The sequence below is a fragment of the Epargyreus clarus genome, unplaced genomic scaffold (genome assembly GCF_041222505.1).
Source record: "Epargyreus clarus isolate Ecla_fem2 unplaced genomic scaffold, WU_Ecla_fem_2.2 ptg000012l, whole genome shotgun sequence".
Lineage (NCBI taxonomy): Eukaryota > Metazoa > Arthropoda > Insecta > Lepidoptera > Hesperiidae > Epargyreus > Epargyreus clarus.
The window spans coordinates 2,737,324-2,750,054 of NW_027332220.1; the positions used below are offsets into that span (position 1 = coordinate 2,737,324).

Below are 12,731 nucleotides of genomic sequence, written 5' to 3' on the forward strand. Positions count from 1 at the left end.
CTTACTTAGATAGGAATTGCTTAGATAGTTGCAATTGTGCAACTGCAGTAAATGTAGTATTATAGTAGTGTTGGGATCTGACATGTACAACGCACATAAGCCCGAAAATCAGTGTTCTGATGGATTCAACCATGACATAAGTAAAAACGCCCATTTAATCTCTTTTTAAATTTCAACAAAATATTTGATACCTACTTCACTAGAATGAGCTAAACGAAATCTTTCAAATTGGACAATTATAAATAAAGAATGAATAAATAATTAAAAACCCAAAAAAAATGAAGTCTACAATGTACAATTTTGACAAGTTTTCTTGACGCTTTATTTCTTTTAAAGATATTTATAGAATAAAGACTAAAGATTTAAAAAACACAAGTGTAACTAATATTACAAGTGTAAAATACTAAGTTTAGTTAAGTGCAGCACATTATTAATACACGAGCAATATTACCTGTATGATGCACGCCCAGCGTGTTGGGGCTGACCATGGCGATGGGCGATACGCACGAGAACGCTGCGTCCGGGACAACGGGACAATGCCATAGTACAATCCACTAGCTTACACGTGTTTTTAGTATATACTAGCTTACACGTGTGGTTAGTATAAACTAGCTTACACGTGTTGTTAGTACAACGTAGATGTCCGCTCAATGAGTAACAGTGCTAAATGTTACTGTAGCAATGTACTGATTTAAAAAGCATGGCTACTATTATTTAAGTCAATTATGGTGTAGTATTTTTTTTACTAATAAATATTCCTCTCTTTCTTGTTTCTTTCAAAATTATTTTATAGGTACATTCGTTTTGATATAATTTGAAAGAGTACGAGGGAAAGCATTAATAAGAAAAATCATAACAAAAATTGTAATGGAATCACTTATTTTACAAACCTATTATTCTTAGTTGGATTTTATAAAAGTATCCATCAATAATTTTGGGTTTAGCACAGTTACACTTTAAGCTGTCATCTAGATAACGGCGAAAGCGTGAAAATAGAATAAGTAATACTGTATATAAAGTGAACATATAACAATACTATGATTTTGTCTGTCTGTCCGTTTGGGGAGGCGCCACTAGCAAAACTAGCAACTACCTCCCTTTGTAGTATTTACAGTACATAAACGTTATGTGTTACGTTAGAATGAAAAAGTTATTTAGCAAATGAAAATGCAATGTTAATGTATAAAAACATAAATATTACATTAATATGGTTCCCATGGTTAAAAATGAACATGAACACAGATAAATACCCAGCTTCACTGGTGAATAACTGAACAAGTATACTTTTATTTGTAGTGATATAAATGGAGATGTTATAGCAATATTACTTACTCGGCAATGGTGAAATTCTTAACGGTTGATGAGTGGGGGGCACCACAAGCTGTGGCGGGGGGCCCATGCTGCCCGGTAGTGGGGAACCCATTTGCTGATGGACAAATACAAATATTAAATAATGGTTCAAGAAAAACGTTTATGCTCACATGATGGCCAAATCTGTAAGGAATAACGAGAAAAATAGCTGTCCTTAGAATGATATGTACCTTTACCTATATAGAATCTAGTGTGTTAAGCATAATATCAATCTAAACAGAAATTTGAGAGTAATCAAAGTAACGTTTCTGTATTGGTGTATCTTTTATATCACAGCTAGGCTTGATATGGGGTATTGGTAGAGGGCCTGTGACCATTAAGTATGGATCTTCTTTTAACTATACTTATGGCCTTCAACGAGGTTTAAAAACTGATATCGTCCGATAACAACACTGACCAAATTTTGCCACTAACGATCACCTATCCAACTTCCGACGACGCCCAACGGTGCTTAAGTTTGTTAATTGTTTTAAACAACAGCGGGGCTTAACACGTTTATATACAAGGTGGATACTTTTATACGACAATAAATTTAAACACATGAACCTATCCATCTCCCAAGCCTCCCAAACAAATTTTCAATCAAATATATTTCGTACTTTAGTCACAGGTTTTTTTTTGCATTTTTAGAATTTTCTACACGCTTTGTCTATTCACAAAAACATTATAAATCGAGACGTAATAAAATTACAATGTTGCAAATTCGTCAACGTAAGGAAATGCATATTGTACCTTATTCTTAAGACATAAGGACCACACTCGCAGCAAAATTTTATGTCATGACACTGCGCTGTTGTCGCTATTGCCAAAGGTGGATGAACTGATGTTTATACATGGCGTTCTATTTTTTACCCCATCATTTATTAAGTTTGTTGGAAATTCGATGTTAAGTGTTTTTTTAATTATTGTAACATGTTCCAAGAAAGGCGTAGGACTTGTGTTTTCATTTATTGTCGCATGAAGGATCTACCCTGTATAACATAACCAAACATGGTCACTATATGGTCGAAGGTGTGGCATCACCCACCTGCCGCTGGTGGTGCAGCCTCAGGATGGTGTGCAGCACCTCCCGGTGGCGGCTCTGCAGCCCCGGGTTGTTCAGCTGCTGCATCAGGTGCTGCACGGTGATCTCGCCCGCCTTCAGGCCTGCAACAGACAATCGTAGATCAAACGACGCTTCGACACTTGTCTAAATACCAATGGGATAGACTTTTGCATTTTTTATAGTTCTTCATAAAACAAAACTAAATAAAAAAAATGCTAGCTTTCAATTCGATAACAACTGCATTGTATTTACCAAATATTGTTTTTTTTTTTAAAACAACAAACTTCATACATTACAAAATTAAAACAATGTTGTTATCGACCACACAATAAAAACAATGAATATTTATTCATTCCTCTCTACTTAAATACACGTTAGTAAATCTGAAGACTAAAGCACAATGCCTCATGTAAATATCACTGCTCTAAATATGGCACTCTTCAAATTGGAGACATTAATAATTGACACTGCTATTATAAAGGTGGTGGGTGCTTCCCTAGGCCACCTGTGAATGATTTTACTAGTATTAAGATCATACCACAATAAGTTAATTATATAATAAAAAGTATAATTTAATTGCAATAATAAAGTCTAAAATATCTTCATAGTCACACCACGAAGCTACTACAAATAAGACTCTCTGAATATACAAATTAATCGCGTCGCCATAGCAAATTGTATGCCTACACCCGCTCGCAACAACTTCAGAGGGGACTAGCAGTTTTGCGAGGACTACACTACCACTTAGGTTAGTTTTAACTACCACACCTATAACAATGTAATCTATGTTATCAATAATAATCCAATAACATTGCAACACTCACCGTGTATGATGGCCTGCGCCTCCGGCCGCTGCAGTAACTCCCGGTCGGTGGCTCCGAGTCCCATCTCGTTCATCGCCTGCTGCTGCTGCTGCCTCTGCTGTTGCTGCTGCTGTTGTTGCTGCTGTTGTTGCTGCTGTTGCTGTTGTTGCTGTTGCTGCTAAACATAATCAACAGGATAACAGAGTTAATATTTATGATATTGAACCGGCGAATGAGTGTGCAGCCCACCTGATGCCGTAATCAACTTCAGATAAAGTTAAAATCCTAATTAATTCCAAACATCTAAAGCAAAACAACCATAGATTTGTTATCTCTAAGAATAAGGTACGCCTTTCGTTAGTATCTCTCCTATATAACATCCTTTACACGAACAGCACAAACACTGCTTTTATATGACAGAAACAGCTGTGATAGTATTGCCACCAAAATCAAACTACTAATTTACATTATCTGGTAGACTGTCTTTTAACATAATTTATGTTGGGACAAACTTCTTTTAAGCTACAACTAAAACATCAAAAAGCGCAATAAACATAAGTATGTAATAACAAAATTTAAATTTACAATCATAATTTTATCTTCCAAGACAACGAGTCTACCAGGGGTTGAAACTGAAACTTCCTTCTAATAGTCATATAATCATTATTCAGTAATAATACTAAAAAATGATTATATGACTAAAAAGCATATCACTAAGCTCATTCATAGACAACATTAAAAGCCGTGAAAAAAAATAAAAAAATGTGAATAACATAAAAAAAACCGCAAATAATAGTGAATGATAAAAATAAGAGTGAATAACAAAAAAATAAATAACATCTACACACATTGTCTACACATCAATCTAATTATTAGTATATATGTTACCGTTAATACTTCGTTTCATATTTTTTTTCAAAAGTAATAAAAATATACAGAAATCAAATCAGTCATTCTATCATTTGATAATAATTTATCATAAGATCGTTTGTTTGAACTACATTTTTCGTTTTAAAATGGTTCTTCAAACAATATATTAAGATCACTATTGAATGTGTGTTGTTTTTGACTTTATACTTTACTTCTTTTAATATCATGACTTCAATTTATGAAATTAATGAAGATTGTTTTAACAAAAAAAGAACAAATAATACAATTCTAAGTGATATTTATACATGTAATGATACTTTTGATATTGACAATGATACTTTTCAAAGTGGCTTTACTAATTAATGTTCTTTTGGCAATAATCATATGCATGTTTTTCGGGCGCATCAAACAAATAAACATATATTTGTTTCACTTTTTTGCGAGCCCATTATTCTCAACTTAACTTTGCTTAAAGAATTGTAACATATGAGATGTCGTTGGATTCATTTCAATTGACAGTGTCATAGGCTTCATTTTTAAGCATATGACTTTAAATTCTATTATTGAATTAAATAAATTTGCAAATATTTCAAATAATTCAATGATTAATTTTACCAAAGTTTACTCATGATTTTAGATTTTTTTCGAGTGACATTATCATTAGTTACGTTTCCCGGTCGGTTGTTAGTTAACGGTAACATATACATCACTCGCCTGCACCTGGAGCAGCCGGAACACGAGGTCCGGCGGGATGTGCGGCGCGGCCGGCTTCTGCGCTTCCATGCTCTTGTTCAGCATCTGCACGGACGAATTGACGTTATATCAGCAGTTATATTAGCAGTTTGGCGCGGACTATACTAACCTAGGCCAATATTATTAATGCGAATGTGTGTTTGTTTGTTACACTTTCAAGCTTCAAATACATAATCGATTGTCATCAAATTTTGTACACACGTTGTCAGAGGGGTTCAAACAACAACATAGTGTACCATTCATCTCGAAAAAAGTACAGTTCCCGACGGTTACATAAAAATCCTTTGACTGCGAGGGAAGCCTCGGGTATAATGATTTAGGTTGAGACAAAACGGTTCAGAACATTTTTCGCTTTTGGTTATTAATCAATATTCGTTTTGTTTAGTTTAGTATATTTCACGCCAAACTGCTAATCCGGTCTGAAAATGTTGCGAGCAGGTGTAGTCATACAATTTGCTATGGCGACGCGATTCATTTCTATATTCAGAGCAGACTCGCAGTTTTACGCGGACTTTAGCAATTCATGAGCTTATCATAAGAGAGTTGTGAAGTTATGGGATATGTATCAAATTTACCGATTCCCGGCTAAGAAAAAAGATATTTTAAAAAACTAATGATGCAGTTTTAGTTTTTATCAAAATCGGCCTCGTAACTCCTTTCAGCATTTTTCGCTAATCCTTATGGTTTCGGATTTGGCCCTGAAGGCCTATTTGAAAAATTCACCCTGTATATATTTTTTTACGCTTGGAAAATCGACACTGTATATATTGAACAAGTAGTATATAGCCCACCTGAAGTAAACTCATAGGTTGCTGCCTTTGTTCGGCCGCCACAGCATGTCCACCAGTCACTTGCGCCATCTGTGTTGCAAAAAAAAAATAGTTTAAAAATTAAAAAAATATGCTAAAATCGCACAAGGAAATCCCTTAATCCTGACGATCCTGTTGAGGAGAATGGGATAAAATTATTAATTATTGTTATCGGTTCTTGATAATTGTTCAAAATTTTAAATTAATCGGATCATTCATAGTGGGTAAAATCGAGTTCAAATATTCCGTTACATACATAGATACAACCCAAGCTAATAAAAGTGTGGTAAAAAAAAAATATATACGGTCGAATTGAGAAACCTCCTCCTTTTTTGAAGTCGGTTAAAAAGACAACATTAGAGATAACTCAAGGTCAATCTAACAGGGCATTGTTACCAAATGTTATGAACTGGGTTCTACGGAGTAGCTTCAGTGTAAAGTAAGTTGTTAAACCGATGTCAATGAAATTTAGCACATGTGTATGATGAAATAATGTATGTGGAAAGACGAGATAATTTTAGAAGAGTAAGGTGGCGCTATTAACGAAATCTAAAATCAGAAATTGGGAATCAGTATAAAAATGAAACTCAATGTCTATGTTTTGTAGACCAATACACAGAAATTATGAATGACTATGTTTCTTTTTACATTACCACCAGATTGGAACCTAACTTCAACATTTTTCTTTATGTGTATGTTATCCTTATGTGTGTGTTGGTATGTTTTTTTGTTTGTGATTACATTTTCTACTATGCAACATTTAAAGAAATCGCAGTTTAAACAGCATCTAAAAACTCCAGGTTGTGGATCTTCACCGAGCTCAGATCCGGCCCGCGGTTGTCATGTCTTCAGTGTTTTTCTTTTTTTTTTTTTATAATTTAAGAGTAGCAGACGAGCATGCAGTCCACCTGTTGGTAAGTGGCTACTGCCGCCCATGGACATCTGTAATCAACCCCAGATAGGATTAGATATTCCTACCTGAGGTCGGCCACAGATGCGCCGCTACCCTTGAGGACTAAGCTGGAACGCCTCGGAAAAGTCTGTCTCCCTTACCACACCCTTCAAACCGGAACACAGCAGCGCCTAACACTGCTGTTATTAGGTAGAAATAGGTGTGGCGGTGGTGCCGCCGGAGTTGAACCACAAAGGGTTCTACCACCTTCAAAAACGCGTGTGTGACGCGTGTATTATAATATATTGACCAGCCGCTTGAACGCGGACATGTCGGCCTCCGCGGCGGAGGCGGCGTGCGGCGCGGAGTGCTGCGGCCGGAGCCGCGCCTCCAGCTCCTCCAGGTTGTGGATCTTAGCGCCCACGGAGTTCATCTCCGGCACGTAGTTGTTGGCTGCCGGGAACAAAACAACATAATGATGGAGCATAATTTTTAAAACAGTTTTTAGTATAAAGTAGAACTTTAGTTTTATAAAATTTTTATTTCAAATTCTAGTACTTTATTAACACTTTAAAAATGAATTAGCGAAAATAAAATAAATACAATTATCATAATCATAAGACTTTATTCAGTCTCTAAGACCTATCAAAACCACTCAACTCACTACATTCATCATTCCCTACCACACACTCACCAGGTCTCGTATCCGGATTGGCATTCGCTCGCCTCAGCAGATCGAGCAGCGAGGGCGGCGCGGGCTGACGGGGCGCGGCGGGCATGCTCTGCATGTTGCCCATGCCCATGCCCGCCATAGGCATGCTCACAGGCGATAAGGGCGCGAACACGTGCGACGTCTCGCAAAAACCACTCAACTCACTCCATTCACCATCATTCACTCACCAGGTCTAGTATCGGGGTTGGCGTTGGCCCGCCTCAGCAGATCGAGTAACGACGGCGGCGCCGGTTGGCGGGGCGCCGCGGGCATGCTCTGCATGTTGCCCATGCTCGCCATGCTGGGCATGCCGCCCATGCCCATGCCGGCCATGCTCGGCATCGGCATGCCCACGGGCGAGATGGGCGCGAACACGTGCGACGTCTCGCTCACGGGCGGCGGGTCGATGCGCGTTGATTTGTCCAGATCTAAAATTGGGAAACTTATATTATTACTAGATCACATATAGCTTAGGAAATTATTATAAAACAAAAAAATCGACTACATAAAAATATATATACTGTCACCTGCACAATTTAGATGAATCCAACAATACCGCACATATGATTTCAAATAATAAGATATACATACATACGCCCAAATGGTATTACCAATCAGATAAAAAAACACTAAATTTGATTGGCGTATATTATTCTATCATTCTTTGTATATACCCACATACTGCAAATGCTTGCATATAAAATACCGCATTCTACACTCGTTGATAGGTCAATCCTACATTTTTTCATTTATATACGGCGCTATATTTACACAGAAAATCGCAAAAAACTAATATCTACACAAAAATGTTAATATCATACACTCACCATCAACCATATTGTTAAAAATCCTCTCATAGTGACGAGTGTCGTTCGTCGGACTCTCCCTGCGGAACCACCTACTGAAGCGGCTACCCTCGGTCTCGCTGCTACCATTCTAAATACAAAAACGTACATAATGTAAGCATATAACCGTTTTCATATCACACTGTTAGGAAAGGAAATGCCTGAGAGCTCTCTGAAAAAAGTCTGAAAGAAGTGTGAAGTCTACCAGCCCACGCTTGGCGAGCATGGTTAATGGCCTTCTGGCCTGGCCTATGGCCTTCCAATTTTACCCAGAAAATAGACCCACACCCAGCTATGGGACAATATTTAATTGATGGTGACAATATTATTAGGCAAAGAACTATAAATATCTCTTTATAACTGGAGACGTGAACATTTTTATCTGATTACAGATGCATTCCTAGCTTTGAGAACAAGTTGGAAAGCCATATGCATGTACATATAAATTAGTAGAAAAAGGGTAGAAGATTTTTGGAGTTTACTCCTTAAGAAACGATTTGAGTTATAAGGCCCGGTACGGAAATTTTATGAGGAGTAAAATCAAGTGTAACACGAAAAGTTGAGGCGTTACGTAGAAAGAGACAAACATATATATCTGTAGGATTGAACGTGTAAAAGAATGAGATGGAATACATTACACAGCGTATCTCATTCTCGGGGTCTCCTCTTAGCGCGATACTTCGTAGTCTCACTGTATAGTTCACTACCTCCAGTCTGAGAGTTGAATGTGTGCGTATGTTTGTACGTGTGTGTTGCGCGCTAGATATGGTACAACTATTGATGCGGTGTTTTCACGATTCATAACTCATGTAACTTCCGAAGTTCACGTATCGTATTTCAGTTACCACAAACCTATAATTACAGTATTTAAGAATGATATTATAATTCAAAGTGAAAGAAATCAATCATCCTAAAATTGGATTTGTATAGATTGAACACAATTATTATTATTATTTATATTATTTTGTAACATACTTTATGTAATACGCATTATTGAAGTAATATAAATAATCCGAATAATTACAGATATATGTTTGTTTCTCTTATCTTTTTAGCAGATGCGTTCATTTACCCTTTTTTTCTATTCGATATATATCATAATTATCGTTCGTAAGGAGTAAACTCCAATCGTGCGTCGTAGCTGACACACACACATTTTTTTTTTCTTTTATCTCCCGTTTACAGCTCATGACACGATGTACACGGTACAGCCTTCTGAGCAACGTTCGCAACGGTCCGGGCTGAAAATCAGTTGCCGAGATCCAATCTGGGTTTTTTATGAGCTTTAGCTGCAACACTCGATTATGTATTTTTTTGTTTTCTTTTTTTATTTTTATTTTATTATTTTCAGAGTTTTTTATATTCTCTATAACTTTATTTCTTGAGAAAATGTAGTTCATAAGTATTTAATTTTGTGTTTCCGTACGTGTTTTTGGATTTCATTGTTTATTATGTATTATAATTTGTTGTTGTAGCTTAAGTTGTTGAAATAAATAATATATCTATCTCTCTATCTATAATATCCCCACATCAGGTAAAACGAGTTTTACTCCGGTTGCGTTCCTTTGGAGATCCCGAAGCCCTCTACGCAGCGCCGAGAACGGCCACTGGGGAGGTTTTAGTGCAGTAAAAAGCCCACATAACCCCGTGTCGCTCCCACGGCATAGGGTACTTTTTGAAGGTTTCCCCGTCGTCAATAAAAAAATAGGTAGAAACGAGTTTATAAGACAGATTATATGTAGGCAGAGTATTTACAACGCTATACCAGCAACTTAGAGCAAGCGTCACCTGTACCCGCCGTTATTGTCGCCCATTTTATACTATACGCGTGTGTAACATACATTTTATATAAGTGTACATTGCACACACATGGGCCAATATTGCATAGTAACATTTGCCCGTATTCACCGCGACCCTTATTTTAAATTTCAGGATTGTAAGTAAGCGTTCAGCGATTATTGACTACTTGACTTGATTATTACTACTTGACTATTTATTTGACCTTAAATATTTCTTTCCCACATAGTTATAGAATAAAATCAATCCTCAGGACGTCGACACATACGATACCCGATACCCGTACAACTTACATATACTTATTTAGATATTGTTTCATTTTTATTATATGTGCGATCACAAGCGACATCTATAAGATGCACGTTGTCGACTCTAATAAAACCATCCTTTCGCTATCCATAAATAATATTTACATCAACAATTTATGTATTATCGTTCTATACATAGCCTTCTATCGTATAGAAACTATGTATAGAAACATAGTTTATGGTAGGTGTTATATGTTTTAGTATAAAAAAAATAAACACTATTTACCGTGAGCACATCGGGTATGGTGTCAAACTTGAGGAATTCGTCCAGATTGAAGTCGGCGTGGTCGTTGAGAATCGCTGGTTCCTCGCTCTTCGTCTCCACGCCTGAATCTTTGTCCTATACACACATTCAATCATTAATGTTGATATTTTTAAACAATAAGAAATGATAATACTTTTACGGTGTGGTTTTATTAATGATATGTATATAAATAGATAGATATCTCGGAAGACATTGCATTTCATAGTTTCGTCCAATTCTCGTTTTTTGCCATGTATCAAATAATTACAGTATATTAAAAATAGTCATGTCACTTTACATGAGCGTTATAAATAATGTGGATCACGTGATATGATCATATTTTCTAAATTGTTCTAAATTCATTATATATATTTTTTCTAAAATGCAGACAGTATGAAAGAGTTACAGTTAAACTTTTTTAGCTGTTAAATACATATTTTGTCGCATTATTTGACAGTTAAACAAAAAAGTACATAAGTATAAAATGGATTGGTAGGATGGACTATGGATCGCCGAATAAGTGAATGACTGTACGAATGAACGAATGAACGACATAATAGGGATAGTAGTCTCACGTTGTTGGTGTCGAGCGAGTCGTCGAGCGGCGGCGGCGGCTCGGCCTCCGCGCGCCAGCGCTCCGCCGGCGACCGCGCGCCCCCGCCGCTGCTGTTCCACCGCTGCAAACACAATATTAATGTCATATACAACTCACAAATTTGTCGAAACTCGTGACCAAGCGGTTAGCATACCGGTCTGACGCGCTGAGAGTTACTGATTCGACGCCCGGTTAGACAGATATATGAATCATATATTTAGATTTCCGTTCTAGGTCTAGATGTTTTCTATCGTGTATGTCTGTGTTCATAGCAACCATGACACAGGGACCCCTAATGTAGGTCCATTTGTAGATAACGCCTTTTTAAGAAATAATACAAAGTCTACAAATGTCTAAAGGTCTACACTGAGTAAAAGGAGTTTAAGCAGTTCAATTTGTTGGCCTAGTCTAGATTGGTTGATTTCATATAGCCTTAAGATTTTTGATATCGACGTATGGATTCCTCACAATACGACTTCACTGTTTATGCACAAGATATTTAAAAATAAAAGAATTTAAATAGAATTTTGTTCTTACATCGTTTTCTTTACTAGAATTGTTGGAGCTACCATTCTTCTTGATCGGCTCGTCGAAACCACGCAGTTCAATTGTCTCCAGTTGGGATGTCGGCCCTCCGCTAAACCTGTACGTATTATAAAGTCTTTATATTATATTTTAGCGAGTCTGATTTTTGATGACGTGTCTATCATATTACTTAGGATTTAATCATGTGACTCTATCATCTTAAAACACATTTTGAAAAATTTTCTAATATAATATTCACAAAATATTATTTTGATGACGAAAACAAACAGTTGTTCACATGTGTGATCAATTCAAATTGTTTTTAAATGTTTTACTGGGATGACCTTTAACTACGGTTTTTTTTTTTCAGAGTCCAATGATTGAATATGGGACTACTAAAATAAAGTTCATAATGTTTAAAAGTATACATAATGTATTCATTTTAATTTAACTTCAAAACTATATTTTTTATACCAAGATTAAAAGTGTTCACACTCACCATTCGGGCTCATCTTCCTTCTCAAAGCGTCGTTGAGAGAAGCGACCACCCGATCTACGGTTGTCATCTCTGAAATTACTAAAACTATTTAATTACTTGCTTATAATTTATATTAATAAAAAATGAATGATTACAGGAATAATTTGTACATCAAATATAACAGTCTTTTATATATACCTAATATAGATAATATAATATTTATATATTTCACTTTTTGTGTACCCCTATTAAAGCAAAAGACGTAAAATAACTTAACTTGTATAAATGTTTCTATGAATGTATTAAATCTCTAAATTCCAGGAAACTGCGTAAAAATCTAAAAATATTTTGATTTTTGCCTAAACTAGGACGAAAACCCAAATTTTGTTATAGGTTTCGATTTCAGCTGCAAAACGAATTTCAGTCAGTCACTAGTGAAAAAAAAAAAAAAAAATAATTACCTGTGATTCTTATCGTTGTTGAATCGATCGTCCCGTTCCCTCTTGATGTCAGAGGAGAAGGAGTCGCGGCTGAACGAGCGACGATCGAACCTGACAAGAGAAATAAAAAGACATGAGAAGAAAGAAAAAATGAATGAAGGAAAAAAAGGTAAGGCATAACAAAGAATGAACGAAGGAAAAAATACTAGACATATTTTACACTCATAACACCCACCCTAGATGT

The 12,731-nt window shown here is 36.2% G+C and overlaps 1 protein-coding gene across 1 annotated transcript in view; it reads right to left on the reverse strand.

Annotated features, from left to right (window-relative positions):
* LOC140746111 (uncharacterized) overlaps window positions 1-12,731 on the reverse strand; it is a 35,958-nt gene that overhangs the window by 6,483 nt on the left and 16,744 nt on the right. The window contains exons 6-18 of the mRNA XM_073078121.1: window positions 12,509-12,598; window positions 12,069-12,137; window positions 11,582-11,687; window positions 11,025-11,126; window positions 10,432-10,545; window positions 8,083-8,191; window positions 7,444-7,683; window positions 6,854-6,996; window positions 5,634-5,702; window positions 4,804-4,887; window positions 3,241-3,397; window positions 2,399-2,517; window positions 1,333-1,426 (exon numbers count right to left, since the gene is read on the reverse strand). Of these exons, the coding sequence (XP_072934222.1) occupies window positions 1,333-1,426; window positions 2,399-2,517; window positions 3,241-3,397; window positions 4,804-4,887; window positions 5,634-5,702; window positions 6,854-6,996; window positions 7,444-7,683; window positions 8,083-8,191; window positions 10,432-10,545; window positions 11,025-11,126; window positions 11,582-11,687; window positions 12,069-12,137; window positions 12,509-12,598 (1,496 nt within the window). The remainder of the gene's footprint in view (window positions 1-1,332; window positions 1,427-2,398; window positions 2,518-3,240; window positions 3,398-4,803; window positions 4,888-5,633; window positions 5,703-6,853; window positions 6,997-7,443; window positions 7,684-8,082; window positions 8,192-10,431; window positions 10,546-11,024; window positions 11,127-11,581; window positions 11,688-12,068; window positions 12,138-12,508; window positions 12,599-12,731) is intronic.